The sequence below is a fragment of the Atheta coriaria genome, unplaced genomic scaffold (genome assembly GCF_025399875.1).
Source record: "Atheta coriaria isolate IRGN ID8LTWV9N9 unplaced genomic scaffold, Caltech_Dcor_3.1 hic_scaffold_1_pilon, whole genome shotgun sequence".
Lineage (NCBI taxonomy): Eukaryota > Metazoa > Arthropoda > Insecta > Coleoptera > Staphylinidae > Dalotia > Dalotia coriaria.
The window spans coordinates 550,880-575,200 of NW_027045443.1; the positions used below are offsets into that span (position 1 = coordinate 550,880).

General features: G+C 45.3%; 3 protein-coding genes and 1 long non-coding RNA gene across 6 annotated transcripts in view; 1 reads left to right on the plus strand and 3 right to left on the minus strand.

The window, feature by feature from the left end:
- Window positions 1–24,321, plus strand: part of LOC135795612 (xaa-Pro dipeptidase-like) — a 202,982-nt gene that overhangs the window by 33,191 nt on the left and 145,470 nt on the right. The window lies entirely within an intron of this gene.
- The window catches only part of LOC135795534 (uncharacterized), a 191,576-nt gene that overhangs the window by 16,035 nt on the left and 151,220 nt on the right, over window positions 1–24,321 (minus strand). The gene's annotated exons all lie outside the window — the stretch shown is intronic.
- LOC135790128 (calcium-activated chloride channel regulator 4-like) lies at window positions 311–18,234 on the minus strand. The gene is given in 8 exon segments (XM_065300185.1): window positions 311–1,153; window positions 1,156–1,843; window positions 1,845–3,066; window positions 3,069–3,916; window positions 4,010–4,166; window positions 4,234–4,259; window positions 4,261–4,505; window positions 17,526–18,234. Coding segments are annotated over 8 exon segments (3,645 nt in total). The 5' UTR covers window positions 17,703–18,234; the 3' UTR covers window positions 311–871.
- The window catches only part of LOC135795638 (uncharacterized), a 34,138-nt gene continuing 28,170 nt past the window's right edge, over window positions 18,354–24,321 (minus strand). Inside the window, exon 3 of the long non-coding RNA XR_010549105.1 lies at window positions 18,354–18,591. This is a non-coding gene — a long non-coding RNA (uncharacterized lncRNA). The remainder of the gene's footprint in view (window positions 18,592–24,321) is intronic.

Here is a 24,321-nt window from a genome sequence, read left to right on the forward strand (position 1 = left end):
GTTTATCAATGCGAAAATGAAATAATTTTATTTGTTTACAATGGAAGTGTTTTTTTGTGCGGCGTGGTGGCATTGGGTAACATTTCGGTATGTACTTATTAAAGCTATAACTGTAACAAATATCACTTGAAAACTAATGAGTTTCCGCACCCGCTAGAATGAAAGTAACGCGTAAAACGTTATCAATGGAGAAGGTGAACTTACCTCTGGCGCCACACAAAACAGAATGAATCAACAAGAAACTTTTAATCAAAACAACACCTGAAATAAATGCTTGCAACACTTGGAGAAACTTTAGGAATAATTGTGGTTGATTTATAACTCTTATTTAATATCTTTTAGTATAGGCAATATATACAAATTATAAATGAATTCGAATAAACAAAGTAATATCATTTGAAAATTATTACGAAAAATACTTATATGTTACAACCTATCATCTATACTGCAGTGATATTGTATATAATTCTATATATTTGTGTAGGTATCACTCACACCTAAGAATTTGAATTGTTTTTTAAATTAACGCGAGATCAGTCTTACAATATTTATAACTCGATGCATATAAAAAAGTACAAAAATGATTGGCTTCTTCTTATATCGTAAGTAATTTAATAGTACTGGCGCAATTAATGTCTATTCTTTAATGACTAGGCCTCCCTACGTCTAAATTTACAGATACACCCAATAAATTGCAACACTCTGTGAGAACGAGAAATTAAGAGTCACTTCCACTGAAGAAAATAAATGTTATAAATGTATGTAACGTCGAAAAACAAAAAATAATAATCATCATCATAGATATTGATTACACGTATGTCGAAAATGTCTCGTACTTGTTCGTACATATTTTATCGATATAAACGTAATGTTAAACCATCGTAACGTTCCTACGCTTCTTCTCGCCGCTATTTACCGAACTCATAGATCCCTGTAAACTTGGATTGAAAGGCACTAACGTTTCATTCCGTTGCATTGATTGATAAATCTGATGCGCCCCTTGCTGGTTGGGGCTCTGGATGGGCTGATGCACGCCGTAGATGTTGTAATTCACCGGGTAGCCATTGGCGTTGAATGCAGGTAGTGGCGGCACTGGTGGAGGAAATTGGCCCTGCACGTAGTGCTCGGGTACCTGGCCCATAACTTGCATATGTTCCGGTTCTGCCCCGAGATTGACATGTGGTCCAGCTGGGACATTGCGTCGTGATGCTGCAATTGCTCATCCTGCATCATGTTTCCATCCATGGGGCTGTGGCGGCGCTCATGTTCGTGGAGCAACTGGCTAGCGCTCCAGGAGTTGTACGGACTGAGTGTTTGACCATTGCGTTGCAGTGTATTATTGGAAATCACACTCAGTGCGCCATAATTATTATTAGGTGAATTCATTTGATCGTGTTGCATTTGTTGTTGTTTTAGTTCTTCGATCAACTGTTGTTCCTGTTGATGCACCAGTGAATACCGTTTCTTGGGTTCATCTTCATATCCGTAGTTACTGACTGGTACACCTACAGTATGGTGTGCTGGATAGTCAGCTTGGTAAGTATCCTGTTGGGTATTCTGCGGCATATTCAATGGGGACGAAGGGACAATCGTAATTGTCGAATTCAATTTGTCAGTTTTGATCTGGTTTGCCTTACTGGACTTGTGACCGCCATTTGTGCGCCTCTTAATCACACAGAAGTAACAATACAGTGTCAAGAGGACAATCAAGAATAAGATACCAATAATCACAGGTAGAATAATTTCCAAACCAAGATTCATTGTTTTCGCAACGCTGGGACCCAAATTATCACTGCCGGCTTGATTTACAAGGAACGGCCAGGAGGAATCATTCGTTGTGTAAAGTAGGAGCCACCGTGGGTGGCGGAGGTGGGGACGGAACCAAAACTCGAATCCAGTTAGAAACTGGACCTGGTTTCGAATCGGAAGAGATCTGGGCGTAGGCCCTGATCGCAAAGAATAAGGGTTTGTCCAAAAGATCACGATCCTGTGACATGTCAATTGTAAACGTGGTTTCGGACCCGGTTGCAAGAATGAATGGAATATTACGGCCTTCCCATGGAGTTGTATTCGTATCATATTTGTCAACAATTTCCTGGACGCTTCTCGCATATTTAACTTCATAACGTGCTACATTATGACCGCCCATGTCAGGAGATGTCCAAGTAAGCAGAGCTTTCATGTCTTCAGGTTTGACATCGACCTTTAAATCGCCAATGCGTCCAACGGGCAATTCATTATCGATATCATCACTGGTGATTTCAACGGTGCGTGCGGGCAGGACTCGCTGGAATGGATTTATCGGTTCGACGTTTGAAGTGCGGATGCGGCTACCGCAGCACTGTGTGTCACTGTTTTTGCTCGCGGCGTCCGTCCAGCTATAAGCAGTATTGCCGTTGTCGGAAGCTGTAACTTCGAATGTGTACGTTCCGGGACCGCTGGCGGCTGCGCTATAATATCTTGAATAGACGCCATCGCCTTTGGTTATATCCGGATCGCCGCTGCCAGTGTCCAAAAGTTCGAGCGTTTCCTTGTAGATTACAGTGCCGTTGATCTCGGTTTTTGTCACTAAAACTTCGATTTTCGCTCCCATTACGGGATAATCCCCGCGTTTGACTTCGGTGTAGAGCGTCAGCGGCGCATTCGGCGAGCTGCGCTTGATCCAGAACCGACCTCGCACAACTTGAGCGGATTTAGTTTTCGGAGTGGCCATCACCTGCAGAAAATGCGGCTGCGGATTGCCAACAAAAGGCTCAATGGTGTACGTCCAGGTGCCTGGCTCCGAGATGTTCGTCGTTAAGCTGATGATCTTTACTGACACCAGGATATCACTGCGGCGCGTGAACACCTCCTGGCTGGGACTGGTGAGCGTGAGGGATTTGATCAGCGGAGTGTCAACGTCATGAGTGTAGAGCATGAAACGCGCTGGTTCACCCATGTTTGCATCCAGCATAAAGCTACCGGTAATTGAATTTCGGCCATCGTTGCGGATTTCACGTCGATGGATCTCCATCGGCAGATTGCTGGTGGTGCAATATTTCTGCACGATGTTGTGTAAAACGTTGACAGTTGGAAGTAGGTGGTCAGCACGCTCGTGTCAACATTTACTTTCTTTTCCGCAACCGTATAGGCCTCGCCGCCGGTACCCTCGGCCAAAATGTCCAAGCTCTGTACGCGCGTAATCTCCGGGTAGTTGATGGTGGCCATTTTGACTTTGGACTTCCGGGCTTCCTTCATTAGCGTTTCGATGTTGGCGTTGCGGTTCATGCCGGGAGCGATGACAATGACGACGTTATTAGCGGGGCCCGATGCTTTGGTCCGTTCGTTGAGCATTTCGATCGCCTCCTTGAGGGCACAATGCAAGCACGGCGATTGTGAGGAATCGCCGGGAGCATACGGCACGGCCGAAGACAATTGATCGCGGTTGTCGATGCCAGGTCCTTTCATTGATACGATATTGAGCAGCTTTACCGAGCCGGTCTCGTTGGTGGCCACCATGCCAACCTCAACATTTGCATCCTCGGGCAGATCATACAACACCAGTTTGCGAATGGAGATCCGCAGGAATTTCCAAGACTCACGGATCAGCATGTCCTTTGTATTCTCGACAACGATGACGAATCGTGTGGTATTTTGCTTCTTGAACGTAATCCTCGGCGTCGTGTTTTGAATCTGACTGTTCTGGTGGCTGCTACCGAAGGTGCTCGTAGCAAAATCCGGATGCTTTATGATCACTTCGAAAGTACTCTTCCGTTCGCAAATTGAATTATGCTTCGTGGGTGCGTAGCGGTCGTGATTGCCCTCGTCGCAAAACATAGATACCGATGGCGCCTCAGCGCCGAACATGATTGAGCTGCGCGCTTTATCGTCGACCATTTTAGTCACGTTGAAATCAGACGTAGATCCGAAGCAAATTCTGCAGACAAACAAAAAAACACAAGCATGAATCACGGATGAATCGATTAGCAGCGCAATCGTCATGCGGCCGGAGCACAGCCGGCCTACTCACCCATTGTCGGAAATGGGAAGGTCTGAGCATCCAGTAACTTTCACCGATTGCGAAACGTCGTCATGGTAGCACATCGGATAGATCGGATCGTCAAAGTATCCCTGCTCCTCAAACACGCCGTAGCGGTACATCGCGAACTCTTTGATCAGGGAGCGAGCTGTATACAAACGAAGGCGATTAATTTCGTCACACCCCCGCAATCATGTGCGCGCGGCAACACTTACCCAAGGTGTCATCTCTGCGCTCCAAGCTCGTAACCAAGATAAATCTGATCTCCTTTCTGTCCACAGCCGGAAGACTGTTGCGTGTAGAGTCGGCCACGTGCGGGCCCAGTCGGCTGGATGCTGATGTCGGAGATCTCACCGGAACCGGAAACAACAGGTTTCGATACGCAGGAGTCGGGCCACGATGCCGGAAGGACGACAGTTGCGGAGCGTAAGAACGCTCTGCCATCCAGGGCGGAAAACAGGTATTGGGATGCACTTGTAAGGGTTGCCTGCAACACACAAGAGAGCAACGAGAGTTTAATAAAGAGGGGGAAATTTTAATTAAAACATATTAGCAATGCAGATACCGACGAATTTGATGAAATCGCGAATGAGTACGAACGACATACCAGCGCGCGCGCGCGCATATTCTTACCACCACGCGACTATTTTAATATCAAAGCGAATAGTTTGCGCCCCTTGAAGGGCCGAGACCAGCGTTGACAATGCGTCGAATGTCGAACGGATAATACGGGGCGATGTGGGCCTTTGATGTCGCCAAAATTGACATGCCAATGGGGTCGTTACTGTTTATATTAAATTCTATGCGCGACGCGCACGAAATGTATTTAAATTGCAACGGCGATAGAGGAGTTCCCTTGCGCGCGCCCTCAACTGCATCGTCGTCTGGCATTCATTTCCGGTTGTTTATCGTTGTCGCGTCGCGCACAACCCGACCACCGACTGCTGCGTTTGATAGAACGGGTCGAAATAATAATTGCAGCGCGATCGTCATAATATGGTACTTCTTTGATATTAGTGAAATTGCATCGGAATTGCGCCGCGGCACGTGTGCCAACGGAGCGCAATTCGAATCTTCACGCGCTGATAAAAGTTAAATCGTGTCGCCACAGCGATGATATCAAATATGTTGTTTCATGCAACTGCTGCATGCCCAGACGGCGATTGCAATGGAATTCAATCAACGCGAGACACCATAAACGGATATTTTATCAGCGCGTACAAACATTAGGCATGTAGATACGGTTTCAACGGCGTTCCATTAGCACTCGACCATTACCCAACCGACGATTTCTTTTCATAGCACACAAAGTTCGGAATTTTTTTAAACACAATGCCATAATTACTACACTCGGCATATTATTGACGTCTCAATCCTGACAATGATAACTTCACCTCGGAGTGATATTAATAGATGCTGCTAGAAGTAAGCGACGGGTGTAATTTGAATCTTTTAAGAAAATTACACCTTGCGCGTTGCAACCGGTGACGAGCAGGTTTATTTTTCTAAATGACCAACTCTGCACAAAGAGCCGGCCGACCGAGCAGAGGCCTGGGGTCCGTGGCCCACCGAACAAAACGTTTCCGGACCATAAGCGGACACACCTCGCGCACCGTTGAAAATCGTACGTGAGAAACCGGCGGATATTTTTCCGAATGCGTACGAACGCATAAACTATCCGTGCCTCTTTTTTTTTTACCTTTTTATTTATGACACGGACGACGCCGCCCGACGATAATTCGCCGCGCTATCCTCTCTAGCGCTGGGCAATAAAACCGGCGACGATACGTGAATGGAATTAGCAAGTATCAATTATTACATACACAATGCGGCAGGTTGAGGATTGACCAACGCGCAGTTGAATCATAAAACGAGTCATTTTCGTTCGAAGAATATGTGTGAGCGGCTAGAGTCGACGCATCACCTCACGAAATCATGACGTGCCTAACAATTATTTACTCAATACCGCGCATCGATGGTACACACGTATGTGAAAGTTGAAGGTTTCTTTGACGCAGCGCATAAATTTTCAATAGCGGACACATGGGTGTGGATTCGAATTGAAATCAAAACTTTAGAAAAACTTGTATGTACTTGATGCGAGAGGCGATTTATTAACGCAAACAATCGCCAAACGAAGGAGAATGTCGACAACACCACGACCGAAACACGCCGTGAAGAGTGAAGAGAGAAACGTTTACGAGAACAACACGGCTCTTTAAGCATTTTTTTCTCACTGATGCCGGTACACGGTAATCAAGCAGCGAGATAAAAGTAGAGGGTGTGAGCTTGTAATTAGCTTTTAATAACAGGCCCATTTCGGCGCGTATTCTTATGTAATTTACATGAGCGTATCATTAGATGCTCGCAACCGAAACCCGAAAAAAGCATGATGAAAAATCGTGGGGGAGTTGCAGTTTGTAAATGCCGGCCACGGCGAGGTTCAAGTTTTGTCTGTCTGGCTGTGTATTCGAAGCGAGCGCGCAGTTCATTTTCGAGGCGCAACGGTTTGTTGATATTTATGCACACCTTGAATACCAAACCGAAGCGAAGCAAAACTCGGTCACAAACCGCGCGCGCAGAACGAATCTCTCGCTGCTTGGAAATATCGACGACCGATTAGGGCCATTACGGGATGAGCAAAATAACAAATATTTTGTAATACCGCAGCACAATGTGTAATAGCGCTTTCACTTCGGAATGCCAACGCGTCCACCGACGCGGGCATCGATCTGCGATCGGCATATGGCTCGACACGAATTTTGAAATGAAAAATGAAACAATCCCAAAGCGCAGCGGCAAAAAAACCGAAGAAGCGAGAGCGCATCTGTTGCACTCTTGTTTCGCGGCGCGTTTTAATCAAACGGTATGTAGCGTAAACGCATAAAAAAAACAACAACACAACAACATCAAAACACAAACGAAAAAAAAACTAATCATTTTATCGCACAATTAGGCAGCGCTTTGGAGTCATTAAGTGAAGTTAAAAGTATTAAAAGTATTACTTTACGCGACGAAGTTTTCATGCATTATTAATGCGGACTTTGCGCTCGTGCACAAATAATATTAAACGGGGATGCGTCGTAAATCCGCTCGGGCGGACACAAGCAAAATGTAAATCGAGACGTAGGTTGGTGTTTTTTTTTGCGTGGAGAAGGAAGTACGGAAGCCTTATCCTATAAGAAAGCGTTTAGGGTTTAAGATTTCAGTTTCCTTCGATGGAACAGACGGCGCGACATGTGTCGTTCTGCGTTCCAGCCGCGACAATAAAAGACTTCTCCTCCTCGCAGCAGCAACCTCCAAAAACATGGGAGCGCGCATGAAGATGGTACTTTACTCGGCGGCGCATTATGAAATTTTTAAATATCTTCGTGCGGCGCAGAGCGGCTGTAGTTGTGTGGTAATTACATCGTCGTTGTACCTCTTGTACCTCTCTGCACAAGTGCATACGGCGCGCAGCGTGCAACAAACGGTACGAAAACGTGAAGAGAAGTCAAGAAGATTGCTTGTACTATATTAGGTGCATGTTTTGTGCCGGCGAGTAGTATTTGACGGACATACGAGTATGTACCATAGTTTTAGCGCGTCACGATTATACATACGCTTCCACAAACACAGAGACGCGCCGGACTGTTCGAGAAATGTAGTGTATGAGTTTCTCACGCTTCTTCCATGCTTCCACCTACGCTGCGCGCTTGAAGCAGAAAAAACAGCCGATGGCTTCGATGTACCTTCTCGGCCTGTCCGCGCAACTTCTCGGAATCATCGTATATGCACGCCGCGCGCAATCTTTGGCTAATGGATAAATGGCAACGAATATTGGCTGATTAGAAGACGCGCGCACACTGTGGTAAAAGTGTGTCGAAGTGGAATCGGCGGGCCGCGCGACCTCGGCCGGCGATTTCAGCAGCGGCTTCGGCTTCGAGGCAGCTAATTGATTTGCTAGATTTTTCGGCGCACCGGTACCGTACACTGTGGAAGAGTTGCAGCAGCGCGCGCGGTTGTTGGTCGAGAGAGCGCCGGCGACTCTTCGACCCGAAGATTTTTGTGGCCATTGTGGTGAGGTCACGTCGCGCTGAACCGTTACTTATAAATATGAAAAGACGCTGTTTTAATACACGTACTTACACATATTGCGCATCTCGACACACCGGGACAGGTATTAATGCAAGACACAAACAAACACCGAGGCATCACAATCGTTACTTCGGCTATTCTTCGGATTACGACGCCGTCATCTTCACACGCGCGCGCGCTCGCAAGATTTGTTCAAAACTTACCAACTTTTGCATCTATTATGTATTCATAGTTATTTTTCGCGGTTCCAGACGACCTCTGAACTTTGCGCTTCTTGTCGATGTCACGCCGGGGCATTTAAACCGAGCGAGTTGGTACGAACGCGTTTGAGAACGCGACAAAAGATGCTAATCGCTGGAACATGCACGAGCGATGAATAAACAGCGAAGAGTTGTTGCAGAGAGACAAGCGAGTGAGTCTCTGCACTCGCACTCACGTGCAATATCCGAATAATATTAACGGAATTTTGGAAGATGCGCCGCGATACTGCATACCTCCGCATTGCTGCGGCTCGCATCAAAATGCGCGCGATCAAAACTTCAAGTTAGAATTTAATTCCGTAATTCTCCTCTCGACGAATGCCGCAGATACTTCGGGCGTCCGCTTTACGTGTTTACCAAACTTTTCCTTTTTTTTTTCTCTTCTCTTCTTGATCTTAACGCGGTGGAATTAACGCGATTGCCTATTCGGAGTTGTTTTTATTTGCCTAAAAGCATTTCCAAAACCGGCCACGCAATCTTCCATTAAACAATAATTGTACAGATTCTCACCGAGTTTAATGTGGTACATGCCGAATGAAAGTGGAAAAAGCCGCATAAAAAACAACAAGAAAATGCTTCGAGCACAAATACGCATAACTGAACGCGGTCGTAACATCGAAATTATCCAAATAAATAGAATTATAACGACATCAGCGGCGGCTTTTTCTTCGCGCTGGCCGCTCGCATTTTATTTTATTAATGCTCGTGATCATGAGCTAATGAGTTTTTCAAGTATGCAGTAAATTTTAAACGTTAAAACATCCGAAGCACGAATTATTTGCCTTTAGTTAGTTGTTTACGTCGTTTGACATGAGTTTGTAAAGTGCACTAAGCCCATATAAGTTCATATCAAAAACTAACAAGCGAATAAGAACGCGAACAAAGAGACTGTCAATACAGACAGAAAAAAAGGGTAAGTATTGTCACGAATCGATTTAAGAATACATAGAATGACGTGGGGTTTCACAGGGTTTCATTTGCGTCCACCACACGACATGTCTAATTAATGATGGACAATTTATACAAAAAAAAAGCATAGGTTAGCGCAAGTATATTAAGACATTTAGAAAAATAGTACTCATTAATAATTCGGCACGGGATAAATTAATTTAACAAACATGGAATTAGCTAGACAAAGAATCCGTGGCATAACAAGATTGTTACCGACTAGGACTTAATGAAATTCAACATCCAGAATTAAAATTCGGAACGAAATTCATTATAATTATGTTGCTGGTGCTGGAATAGAAGCGTTAAGCGTGCTTTTGACGCGTTGTTTTTAACACCGTAGCGATTATATTATTCCACCTCCTTTGTTGCGTTGTTAGTTTTGTACCATCAATTTCATAATAGGATTCGGTGTGAACTGTAAGTACGCTGGCAGCAGCCCTAACGCGTGATAAAACGAAATATAATTTTTCCCGGTCGGCCGGTCACGACTTTGGCCGGTCGTGACGGTTTAAATCTAAATACATGCATCAAAAGTGCATACGACCACAATGTTGGGTAATAAAGGCACCACCACGGCGATACGAAAATGCACGCGCCGCATCTTCCGAGCGCGCGCGCTCAGCGCGCATCGATGCACCAAATTTTATCGTTTCAGATTGAGATAAATTTGAAATTTATAATACCTGGCCCCTGCGCTGAAGATGCACAACGAGGGCAGAGGCGCATATGTAAGTACCATCCAACGGCCATAAATAAGGGCCCATTGTTTGGCAAACAATTCCGCACGCCGATTCAATTGACATGCACGCGCGCGAGGCGCACACATTATTTCATACATAACAAATTGCGCGCGGTTAGAAATGTGACAACAAAGCGTCGTTTGTCAACACAACAAGCAAGTCAATTAATTAAAGCAATTACTTCGGACGTAAATTGCTTCATTGCGCACGGAGAGGAGCTTTTTTCAGCTTTCGAATTAAATGTGTTGTCCGGCATTTAATTGAAAGCCGGCGCAATTATGTTTTAATTTAATTACCCCGCGGGCAATTTAGTAATTATAATTAAATCGACGACGACGATGCCCTGGATGAAATCAATTTTCAATAGTTGGGCAGCAGCAGCACTCACTTCGTAGGTGAAGATCGCGAGACGCTCGTAGCATTTAGGAAAAGAGAAAGGCGACCATAAATGTATTAACCAAAATAGAATCGGCTGCGTGCGTTCAGCGTCCCAAAGGTAAAAGGTTACCCGCCGTCATTGAGAATCTCTATGGCGATTCGAGGCGAAAGATGCGCCATGTCGAAACCATTAGTATATTTTTTTTTTCTTCAACCTCTACATCTATTGCGTTGTTGTTGTTGCTCATTTTTATCTATACTCCTCCGTTTGTGTCCGCCTTGTGTGTTCGTAATGCATTTTAATGTTTTTTATTATCGCGCTGCTGGGGCACTCTCGCGCTTCGGGTTCTTTAGTCACTTCGTTATTTCGTGCGCGCTCCGGCTTTCAGACGGCGCGCGGAGGAGCTTTTTACATTTTTTTCATCGGAATTCCGTTTTATCGCGCTTCCATTCCAGGCTTATTGCTTATACTCGGCGCGCCGGCAATGGGTAGCGATTTCTTAAGGATTTTTATTTGCGTTTTTCAGAAAAAATAAGGTTTCAAAACTTTCCGATAAGGCGCACGATGCGCGCGAGTGCACCGGGACGCGGCGTTCGAAATAATCATTTGTGGGGCGAGTCATTCGCGTAATCGCTTTACAAGATACAAAACATACACGAGTGTTTGGAACGTTTTTAAAAGCGGCGCTCGAAATGAATGCGGAACGAGAGCATTTCAATTTACAAACCGAAATGACGAGTAATGAGGAGATCTTAATATATCAATTTCGTAATGAAATCGATCGAAAGAAAAACGCGAGAATGCGAACGAGATCACGGCGGTTCTCACAGCAGCAGCAGCTTTGTATCGATCATGTGTGTGAAACACTCGCCGACGACATTTGTCAGATGATTCGCCCAATAAGACATCTGGCCCCGCGCGTCTTGCAAATTTTTATTATTTTCTAGCCGGCAGGCAGCGTTGCGTATGGCGTATGCGCGACGACGCGTCCATCGGATCTTTATTTTCCTCGGCTTCCCGTTGCCGGCTGCGACCGGGCACGCACGTACGAGGAGCGGGAAACCCGATTGCCTATCGATGAAGTGGGTTCGAATAAATAACTTAAGTAAATACACGCGAAGCACCAAAACCTTTGCCGGTTCCCGTTAACAACGCGCGCGCCGCTGAACAACGGTTCATGAAGACGCAAGCAAAAAGTGCTGATTTCGAAAGACAACAACATGGCAATTCGCGCTGACGCCGGCATATCTCCCAACAGGGATTAGAATTATGATTTTCTGTTGACGAAGAAACACAACACGCGGCGCTTTTCAACTTTCCTCGCTGGCGGAAAAATGCGCGCGCGCGCGCTTTCTCTTCGAATTATTGTGATAAAACATAGTTTTATTAAGGATTAATTACACTCGAATGACGGAGGTTACGACTCCGGCCATAACAATCGTATCTTGCGCACTTGTAACTGTAAATTCGAAACATAATTGGTAATAATTCTATCTGGCGATATTACTTCGCGCACGCTTCGAATCTCCACGACTTGCACAGACGAAATTTCTATTCGGTCGTCAACAACCGTCACATGTGCTCGTAGCAATCAAGACCTATCAATCGTTTAAATATTCAACTGGGACAAATTGTCCGAGGAGCCTTCACAACTTTTCTCATGTATCCACACACCTGATACGCAGAAGAAGATACCCAAAACCATTTGTCGATCCCAACCGGTTTGGTTTTATTGGTATAATTAATTAATTTAAATCGTGCCGAAATAGAAAAGAAACCCATCGATGCTTATACACGCTGCGCGACTGAGACACCACTCTGTCGATACGTATGGGAACATCGCGTTCTAGTTCCACCGTATCGTCTTCACCAAATATTTCGTAATCATTTACCAGTCGCTCTCACCAAATATTTACCGAATAATCATAATTACCAGTCGCAGTCAATAGTCAGCGTTTCGTCGCAGGTAAGTTAATAATTTATTTCGATCTCCAACATTTATTAATTACCATCGACCATCATTGCTGATTTGCATATTGATTATGCATACATAATAGAAGTTTTGGATTCCGCGGCGCGCCGTAATCTCTTTCGATTCGAACAATAAACATAATAATTAAATGCCCGACTAATTGGCAATAAATAAAATCGTTCGCGGCCATTAATTACCAACCACGTAAAGCGAGGGGGCAGTCCCGGTAAGACCTCTATTATGTAGATTAATAAGACGATGGGCCAAAGCCGGGCGCTGGAGACAAAGAAGTCCGAGCAAATTTGTTTACCTAACGTCTCAGAAGACGTGAAGATGCATCGTAACTCTCCTCAAGCACACGAGTATTAAAATTACCCATGAAGATGAAGAAGAAGAAGCCACCGTCGTACTCATCAACAAAATATGCATTCTTTTCATCCGCGCGTTATTATTACCTGCCCCGGCGAGCTGAGAACGAGAGACGCCGCGCGCCTACCGAGCTACTGTATTTAAATTTAAATTCTTATTATGTGTTTGAAGAGTTATGGGAAAATTTATTATCCATACTTTATGTGCGTAGGGATGGATGTTGGCAATCGGGCGTCACGCTCGCACTCGCAGGACGACTCCCCAGGCGTGACGGCTTCGCGGGCCCTTTCCTGCACAATGCGCCTCGTTTATGGCGTGTTTCTTTCGTGCGCTTTGGGTAATGTTTAATTTTAAATACCGGACAAGAAGAGGCGCGCGCGTTGCAAAGGCGTGTATTTCAGTATTCAGTACATCTAGGAAAAACGTGCGCAATAATAAGTAAAATACCCGTCGTCGGCTAATGCCTCCAATTGATGCCAGCAGCAGCAGGAAGGCCTACTACAAGATGACTGCATTCAATCGGCGTCTTAAAAGTGTTTCCTAATCGTTTGCGCGTTCGCATGTCGCGCCTGCGAACCTGCGACCCGAAGCAATCGTTAGTTTCGGAATCGCGGAATTAAGAACAAAAAGTAAAAATTCAAAGTGAAGTTGACGGCCGAAAAGGATATCCGTTCGGAATTGTATTATGATGAGAGAGTTTTCGTGCCGGTCATTAGGAATGGCGAAGATGAGACTGAGGAGTTCTTCTTGGATGAGTAGAGCAACGACGCAAAAGAACTAAATAGAGAGCGCATTAATGTACGCGCGAATATAATTGTTTCCACGGCCTGCCTCTAATGCCACTGTTGCAGCATGAATCACCTTTATTGTTCCTATTATAATTACCGTCGAGAGTTCAATACGAAATTGTGGAATAAAAGTGAAATGCCGACGCAGGAGAGAAAAAACGAAATCTCGAACTACAAACCAAATTGAAGATAAAGATGATCCAGGAACTGTAGAAAACAAGTGTAAATATTATGCGCATGTAAATTTCTAAGTAAAGTGTCCATGATTACTCGATAATAATACCGCATGACACACTCAACCTTGAAAGAGTGTATCCTATATCAATCTACCTGCGCGGAATGCATGCAAAGCATGATTCATTGTCATACGCCGTCCGTTTTATTGCGGTTTTAATTCCATGCCGAATGAAATAACCGTGCACGATGTGTACACAACAAAACGCGATCGGCGCGCAGCGCACAGCATCGCGAGGTATTTTGCGATCACGCTCTCTGTCGTTGCACAATACACGGCTCGTAATTATCGGCGCGCAATTACAGTGCATTTTACGCAACAGCGCCGCATTGCATCGGAATTGGAAGAGCGGTTGTGTGTGTCCTTGCGATTCCTTACAGCAACAATCATCATCGGCGCATCGTCTCCTTCTAATGCCTGCTGCTGCACACACACATATTTGCGCGATTACGTAAACGCTTAATTCAATCGGCGCGATTTGCTGCTCTCGTGTGCATACATATCCGTTTGCGCAAGTCGCAATCGTTTTCAATTTTATTGGTCCATTAACGAATAAAATACGATTATTGAAAAGTGCCTCGCTATTTACGGCGCGCGAATTTCATTTCACACATTAACCATATTAGACGGAAAAAACACGTTATGAGCCGTAAATTGAAAAAATTCGAGAGTGAAAAAAAGCCAGTGCGGTTAAATACCAAGAGGCACGAATCTAGTTTGAAGATGAATTTCAATTTTGTTGCGTAGTTTAGTATATTGAGAGGCAATTTCACACCGAATTAAAGCCCGGCACACCGATTCGATAAGTTTTCATCGATTGGCCGTCATTATACCGATGCCGTTTCATTTTTTCTACTCGAGCTTCCTCTGCGTGTACTGCTGTGCATTGTGGTTTTTGCGCTCGCTTTCGACTTGCGTTGCACGGCTATTGAAAACATTGGAAAATGGAGCAATTAACACGTCACATTGCGCTCTGCATAAGTCTGCTATCGACGCCGCCGCCGCCACGAAATAGTCGGCTTCCTTCGCCGTTGTGTGTCGCACGATTTCATATTCAGTTAGCAAACACGGCGCAAATAAATTACGCGTGTTTAAAATGTTTTCCAACTTCGTGCTGTGCGTTCATCCGATGCACGAATAAAGAACGCTCTCTGTTCGCACGTCCGCGCGCGTATCGAGGTTGTTGGCGCTTCGGGTATTTGGCTTTGAGCAGTCACGTCTTGGCTCGTCTTCGGCCACATTTCTTCGCGAGTGCACACCACGCTGCTGCTGGCAGGGTTTCGACCCTTTAAATGTATGGCACTCATTAAGTCCTTTGAGATTCAGCAAAATAATTATGCACGCATATCCAGCACACTCCTCCCACTGGCTGCAATAAAACGATTCGCAATGTGCGCCATAAATACGCGATGTGTTCCAAACACACGCTGTGTAAACAGTTGTTTATTTTACATCTGCCGCGCCAATTCCAGCGAGCGAGCGAGCGAGCGACGCGCACGTTTTTGTAAATTATTATATTAATACGGTTTAATCTCTGTATTCCCAGTTGGATACGATTCATGGAAATTCCGCAGCGAGGAGATTTTTCGATCTTCCCGGTGCCGTATTGACCGAAGGGATTCTATCGCCCATCAGCGAGCCAACAAGATAATTGTAAACAAATGTTAAGCTTAGTGCGAGCGTAATTCGATGTAGCTAAGGTTTACGATTTACGAAATTACAGAGCACGCAACGCAATGCACCACGGGCAGCACGAAGGAAATGCACCAGCGTCGGCGCGCGTAATGATTGTGAGAACGAGAACAAAACGCGCGCTCTTGACCACGGCGGGGATCCTCCTGCACGGCGCGGTGTTAATATCACTGCATTAAAGTTCGAACATAATGATTGTGTGTGTGCATCATGTCGGGCGCGTACAATTGGCATTCGCTTTCGGCTCTCCGAGAGTCATCCATGATTGTTTTTTTTTTCCTCTCTCCTTGCGCACACGCATGTGTGTTCTCAGCTCGTAAATCTCGCCCGAACAGAGGTGTAGTTGTAACAAGCGATAGGAATCGAGGAACGCGTGCGGTCCCTAATCGATCAACGCACAATACTAATGCGTTGTTGCGTCGATAATTACGTATGCCGAAGATGATTCGATTCCGACAGGCGTCGACTTTTTTCTCGAGGGGCCAGCGCGCGCATGATTAAACGGTGTTTCAACAATAATTTAGATGTGATACTGTTTGTGAAAACGGCGCAATGTTAGCGCGTTTTGGCGTCACGCCAACGATTCCCAACTATTAATTAAATCGATTGGTATTTTGTCATTTGTGAAATGAATTTAACATCCGCTCGGTCGAAATTATACGGGAGAATAATTTATGAACGTCGAATCAAACCGAAATTGTTTTCCAGCCAGCTGAATTTAGTCCGGCATAATCAAGTTTATTTATTAGAATCTGCTCAGCCTAGTAGCGGAGAGAATTATGAAAATTTGCGCCGTACGAATGTTTGTTCGGCGAGAAAATTTCGACATTCCCAAAGTCAACACAGCGCGCGCAGGAGACGACAATGCGAAGTTACAACTTTAATTTTAAAGGCTAGAACTATTATATTATCTTGATTTTCTTTGATAAACGGGCGCGGACCGCGTCTTGACCGCATATTTTCGCAAAATAAACTTAATAAACTCGCCCGGCAACTCCACTCAAACTTCTTGTTCTGTTAGCTTCGACGTAAAACTTGGCCACGCCGAGTTCCCGACATAGTTGCGAAAGTCGCTTTAAAAATTTTAATAAAACTTTTTGTAAGAGCCACAAAAACAAAAACTCGCATAAAATACTTTCATTATAAAAATAGCTCTTCGAAGCTAAGTTGTTCTGCGGCGACCCTTTCATTACCAGCGCGCGGGGGCGCTCTTGTTTTTCTGTTGCGAATTGAGCGAATTGTTCGCAAAACGGCCGTTAAACGTTATCAACATTTAGTGGTGGAACGACACGAGCACGGCGTTATCGCCGGCGAGCACCAAACTGCTGGCGATATTAACGTCGCCATTGTGCCGATTCGTAACCGGCCGGCAATCAAGATACATTAATATTTTGTTTATTCTCCAAACTGATTTTCGCAGCCGCACAATCGAACTCGATAAGGGAAAGGAACTGGCGTGCATTATGCAAATACAATTTCTACACTTTTATTGTGTTGTGGTACGGCGGCGACGGCCCATATTATGACTGAATTCCCGCGAATATTTACGAAAGCATGCATGACAATTGGTCATTAAATCAAAACTGACGAAAAAAAGTTGGGAGTATGCACACAGTGTACGGAGAGAGTGGGTGACGAATCGTGCGAGTCTCTTCTTTCTTCTCTTGCCCACCCGTGGCCCAGATGCTCGCCGGGTTGAATCAAACCGATTCATAATCAAAGTCGTTGGCAAGCAAGCAAGCAAGGATAGAACAGAACTCAAATTGGATTTATACTTTCGAGGTGTCAGGAGACCCAAGGCAAGTCGTCGCGCAGTGTAATAGTTTAAATTAGAAAAGTTAGGAAATGCGTCGATTAATAGCTGGAGATTTTTTTTTTTTTTGGAGCGCAAAATCATAACTTTGGCCAAGAGCATTAGAATTATTAATGCGGCGTGCTCTCGCTCGGAAAAACAACGTTTTGTAATCACGCGCTGAGTAATTGTAGTCAAGGCCCGCGCACTGCTAATGTTTGTTGTAGCGCGGAAGGCAAAAAAGTCACTCACCTCCAGATTAGTCAAAATTGCCTTGCAGTTGGTCACAGGCACGGAGTCAGACACCGTGACCACCAATTCCTCGTAGGCACCGTTCTTCAATTCCAGGCCAGACACGCGGCTGATGTGCAGCGCATTGACGGCGAGCAGCAGCAGCAGGACGAAAAGTCCTTTCGTGGTGGCGCCCATATTCTGGCACGTTCTGCGGGCAGGTATCGCGTATAAACAAAGCTCAGCTGGCGCGCGCGTCCTAGACGGAGGACATCGCCGGCCCCCACACAAATTGTTAGTTCAATACGCGCGCACTTGTGTCGGTGGTTTGTTTCCCCTATTATGCCTTCAATAATCCAGTATCTTATTTTATCGATTCCAGCACTTAGTCACTTAATTTTAAGTTTGTAGCAAGCGCGGTAACCATGGAAACACACTTATACGATATACGCAGGTTATGCACGACGCAATGACAAAGTTTATCGTACTTTAACGTACTTGCAGGTTGAAATTTTCGTACGGCAGAGAGACGACTACAACTCGCACACGTTTTACTGTCGGTGACGGCTGCGTTGCGCTTCGCCGGTTCGGCTGTTGACGTCGTCCGCACGCAGTACGCAGTTACGCGAAGTTTACTCTCGGCGGTAACGCTCCTAGGTAGCTGTGTTGTGCTGCGCACAGTACGAAACACCACAGAAGACTGAAGTTGCGGTGCGACGCGCTGCTGATGGTTCTCTTCTTGCGTGCTCGCGCCTACTCCCACTACTCACTACAGCCGCGCGCGCGTTTACAGTACTATGTTGGATACTCACAAGCGGGAACGCGCACGCCGCGGTGAACGTAGAGTCGCGCGGCGTTACCTGCGATGCTCGGACGGATGCGGCGATGCAGAGACGAGTACGGCACCGGCGAGCGTAACGGCGGTAGCGCACCTTCGGCCTGCGGGGCCCCACCAAGCCAAAACCCAGCGCTTCTTTGATCGTCGTTCCTGCTCGCACACCTGCGCGCTGCAGCCTGAACGTACTTAGCACAATGAGTCGCGCTGTTCGAACGCATCAAACGGACCGGTTGGCGCTGCAATATGCACCTGAAAGAAAACATGAACTTGAGAACGTTTCATATCTTGTCGTCGTCGTGTGTTTTTTTCATCGTGCAAGCTTAAGCGAGCTAAGCAAACGCGCGCCGAGTGTGGGAAAGGTCGTTAGAGCTTTTTGTTTAATGAATTGCTCTTTCCTCGTTGTTTCTCATTGCTCATTTCTTCGGGAACACCTCGCGCGCGGATGCTGAAACTGAAAATCAACGCTCGAAAAACTCCGACAACGAAATAATCACGGCGAGCATTAGTTAATTTATGTTCGCATCGGCCAAGGTACGAGAAAAGGATGGGCAGGTAACCTTGATGGCTGGAGCTAAGCTATAAATTATCGCACTTGCCATGGCATGTTGCAATAACAACTTATTACTATGATTTGCATAATACTCGTGCTGCGGCGCAGTTTTTTTATTATTTTATTTTCTGTTTGTGACAATCTTTAAAACACAATAAATAATGCAATTGCACACGTCATGCGAGGCGTGGAGGTCTTCGGTGCTTGTTTAACGATTGCACCATTAACACCTCTCTCGCGGAAGAATCGAGCTTTTCTTCTATCTGCCGGTCGGAAAATTAGAAAGCGCCCGAGTGTACAAGATCGCTCAATAAGGAACAATGGGCGATAAAATGACTCACATATGTTTTACAACCGTCATCAACAATTACCCATTGTAAAAAGTGCGCTTGAATGTAGTCATTGATTCGGCGTTGATTTAATGCCGGCGGTGATTTTACAACTTTCGTGGGTTATACTCGACGAAAAATGTTCGAAAATGTGAAATTTCGAGCGCAACGAAAACTTTCGAACGCGAATTCGAGTCGGATTGTGTTGCGTCGCATCGCGAACACTAATGAATTTCGATTTTAACAATCAATTCGTCACGGACGATTTACGCGTTCCATCATCGTGTCTTTTTATAATTTCGTTGGCGAGCCTGTTTATGAGGTTTCCTTTCATCCATCGCCGGCGCGCCATGAAGTGACAACGCGTCCAGCGAGTGTAGAGTTTCGAGAAGGACACATAAAAAGCACGCGTGACTTATACAAACGTTTAACTTCTTGGAGGCGCGCCGAGGGAAAAAATTGCTTCTATTGGCGTGTAAACGATTTCAAAAAAGGCCTTTTTGTCCGCTTGCTTTTTATATTCATCGTGTGTTTTATTGCTGTCACGATTTCATGCAAGGTGTTGAAATGCAGCGCGCCGAGAATGGATTCTAATCCCCCCTGGAGGGCCAACCGTTTCAATTTACAGATTAATTACTGATTAATTGGGCGCGGAAGGACAATGGGACACGAGTACAAATTGAATTACATCTGCGCGAGCAGAAATTATCATTTGAATACGACGAACGTGATGCTGACGCGTCTTGATTGACACAATAAGGTGTGAAACTAAATAGGAAGAGACTTTTCTTGATTCGATTTGTACACCACTTTCCGCTCGCGCGCTGCGCTCCGTTGTCGTTTCCGTTAAAGAGGAAAGTTGTAAAGTCGCGGATTATTTGGAGCAAGCGATCGAAGTGACATTTGCGTTTCGAAAACAGCGCACATTGTGTTGTTGTTGGGTACATTTGTCCATGCATCAAAAGCAACCGTTTTTATTTCGGTTTGATTGTCATTGAATGAATCGTCACGAACGCGGGACGTTTTCTAATACGCAGCGGCGCGGACGACCGGCTGCACAATTATATTGTTCAAAATATTCCGCGCAATGGCGATTTGTGCTTCGTGCTGTCTCTATGTTTTTCTTCTCTTCTGTGCTGCTTGAAGAAAGGCCGCCGTTAATTGCACGGCAAATTGTCTCCAGTTTGCGCCGCTCGACTTTTACTTGGGTTTACTAAAATTTATTATTAACAATTACGGTGGTTATTTATGTGCCGGTCTTGGCTGCGGACGCCGTTGATCTGCGTGTGCATTCTGCGGAGTTTTGTTGGCGAATGAGGGCGGAAAATTTCAGTTTAATTAAGATTTGTTGACATGAGACGCGCTTAGACGCACGCGAAGCAGAGAAGAAGAAGAGGAAGCACAACATGCACATACGCAGCATGAAACCCTTATTATGAGTTGAGTTTGTTGAAGTCGCCTGCGCGAATTATCGCAGTGTTCAATAAGTCGAATCAGGTGCATACAATTCACACATCAGCGCTGCTGCACCACACACTCTAATCATCAAAACAATAACTATTTCTATACGCAGCGATGAAAAAATGCAATGCAATCATAGCGACGATTTGCGTTGACTTTGAGTCTTATTACAACGTTTCACGGCGCATTGCCGGCGTTTCTGGTTAGACGCAAATCTAAACTTGAATCCAGCCGAGACAATTCGATTTTCGAACAGACTGAAAACTGCATATTGTGAATATGAAATGCGATCGGATTCGAGCGCCCCGTAAAGATTCGCGATAAAACTTTGCGAACTAAATGCGCCGCAGGACAGCGAAATATTTCATTTGCTTCGATTTTTCCGACTTCCGCAAAATACCTAAATACCTGCGAAGCACTATTTTCGCAGGTAAATCCAGCAGTTAATTTTCGTTCGGGCGATAATACGCAATCAACGTGCCATGACTTTTCCACTTCGACTTTGTACCGTTGGTTGGGTTCGTCTTGAAGAAATAATTACACACGTTGGTATTGCCTATTAGCATTTGAATTGCGTTAACCGTCGTTAAACTATCCATTTGCTTCATCGCCCCATGCTCTCCTGACGCATCCATCACACGTATGTGCATCAGCATGGGAGATGCGCCTTTCTCCGAACGTGTATGCATTTGGCTTTCTTTCACATCACATGCACACACAGCGAAACCTCTTTCACTAACGGCGTACACCACATATAGGAGAGTATTCAATCTGTTCGATAGGAAAATCACTTAAAATCAAGCGATTATGTGTGCTGGCTGAAATGCGCAACCATCATCGTTAAGTTTACAATCTTCACCGCGACTCGAGAACGCTATTTTACGCTACAAGTTATTACAAATATTGAAGAGGTTTCATTGACGTCGAGTGTAAATAGCAAGATTACATTTGCGATACACCCAATATGAGTCTATGAGATAAATTTATATGTTAGAATTAGGTACATAGAAATAATTTTCTAAACGCAGATTGGAAACGTGCAGGAATATTGCACCTTCGCGTACGTGAGTATCTCCAGTGTAATTTCACGCGGAAATTATAACCTCGAGCGAAAGGAGTGCAGTGCACAATCCAAGATTAAATCGAAGAGTCCTCAATTTCCACCTGAAAACTTTCCGGCGTGTCGACGAGGGCACTTGTTGTACTCTCGTCGGTCAAGTGCTCTGAAAGCAAGTGCCGTCTGTTTACTGTACTTGTCGCCGTGTTGATAAATAATTAATTAAGCCTATAGAAACATATTCTTCACGCGCGCCTCGGGGCGTGCTATTTGCGTGCGGCGGGTTGCTGTGTGCTTGAAGCGCTCACAACCCGAAATGTGCGCGCCGTGCGCACAATACACAATGAAATAAATAATTAATCGTTTCAGAGGTAATTAATGGCGTGCTCTATGACTGCCGCTGCACTTTACCACCGCGAGGCGAAAGGGGCCGCCCTCACGGCCGAGATATGTATCACGCACCCGCTGCATACCAAACGTTACGCAAAACAACCCCTTCTGGTGGTGGTGGCCGAGGCACGGATCGGCTATTCAAACACACGCCGAGACAAATTACAAGCCATATCAGCGCTTTGTCAGATTCAATGGCGTGTGTAGTCCACGTGGGAAAGCATATCATTTGCCGGAACAGCCAGTCTAGCGACAACAATAACAACGTGTTCGACACCCCTATGAACCCGAATGATTCTATGAAAACAACCTCGTTGCGGACGCGCGTTATCACCGGAGCCTTCATTTGCATCTAACCGCTCCGTATTCATAGCGTTCGGGCATGGAAAACCTAAGGTAAATCACTCATTAAGAATTTATGCGGTTAAGTGTTTGCACACATGTTTAATTGAGTCCGACATGATTCAAAAGCGTGCGCTGGAATAATGTTATTGTCTCACAGAGAGAGAGTTTGTTCGCGCAGGTAAGTTAAACAGCAAAGAGAATTTTCGGACGTCGAGAATCTGATGGACACTTCCGACGTTTTATTTATGACTAATTGGATATTGCTGTTCGGAAAAAGGTCTGGAATTTAGTTTGCAAGGGCCGCAGGTACTCGAAATAAAAATCGCCGATGGAATTGGTGGCGCCGCGCCAGGTTCTTTGCGCCCGCTTTACAATATTGCCACTTTAGCATTTTAACAACCCTTTTGCAACCCCTTTTACTCAACTATGCCAATGTAATTTATGAGCGTGATTGCCGTTGCCATTTTTCCACTGATTGTAAATCGCCTCGCGCGCACGCCTGCAAAGTGTACAATAATTGTAAACTACACGCCGAATTCGACAGCGACGGGTTTCGGTAATTGAATAAAAATTTCCACATTTATTACGCGCCAATAAATTTTTATTGAAATACCTGCATGCGTGCGTGTTTTTCAGCAACCCACTCACGTCCAATACGGAGGAATTTCTGCAACAAGCGACTGTTAATGTATTCGCAACGTGCAAATAACCGGATGTCTTTGATTTTGTTTCATAGCGATGAGTCCCAGGAACGTGCCTCACATTTTCCACACGAAATTATTGACTCTTGGTCATATTTACCCATAGAAAGAAAAAAAATAGAACCATTTATTCATGGAAAGTGATTTCCGGAATTCGGACAGTTCGTGTTGTCGTTAATCTAAGCAGAACGCAGCGGACATCAAAAGGAATGGGGCATGAAGTGGCGGCGAATTTAAAATATCTTATGGCGGTACGTGCCGAATGATACTCAGAGTGGATCAGACGAAAATCACCAAACAGACACGTACGGAGCTCGGAGGTGTCATTGTAGCGGACGCATCTGTTTGGTATATTAAGAAAATCGTGCAGAAAATAAAGCGCCGTAAGATGCGTTCAATTCAGTAAGTCATGTACGAGGATCACCATCTATTTACTCACCAGAGGGTATAGATATTCATCTTCGTTATCAGAAGATCCTCGGGTGTGGTGCGGCGTGCGCTGGCTGATTACCAGTCAAACTCTCATTTCTAATTCCGGTTCTTACCGTGGATTAGTAAGTACCGCCATTACTGGGTTAGTGTTCGCATTGTAGGTGAGTTGGGAATATGCCTGTACGTTTGGCAAACATCCACATTGCATATTCATCGCTGTACTTTAATTAGAAATTCAATGAGAAGCGTATTGTCCGTTTGTCTGCACATATTATCTCGGCCAGAGCCGGGTTGTGATCCCGGAAAAGTTGGAACTTAAAGCTGGTGGAAAGCTTCGGCGTCGGTGTTAAGCCGTCCCTTGATGGAAATTGAAGCAGTAGTGTAAATACCTTCAAGTCAGGCTTTACAACGCGGAGGCGGCATGTATAGGATGTTCGAATGAAATGAATGTATTGCAGCAGGCATTATGCAGCTCAATTGGGTACTGTGTTCGCTGGCGCGCGCCGCTTGCTTACGCCGATGGTGGTGGTGTTGCAGCAGCGGCGACTCCGAATGTAAATGAGACCGGTTAGTTGCGGAATTGTGCGTTTGATGCCCGGCATTACCGCCCGCGCCTGCATTCGGCGGGGGTGCAGCGCACATCCTGTCGCATAATTTTCGCATTCGTGTGAGAATGCCGCCTGAAGTTGACAAGCGCCCTCGAAACGCGAGCGC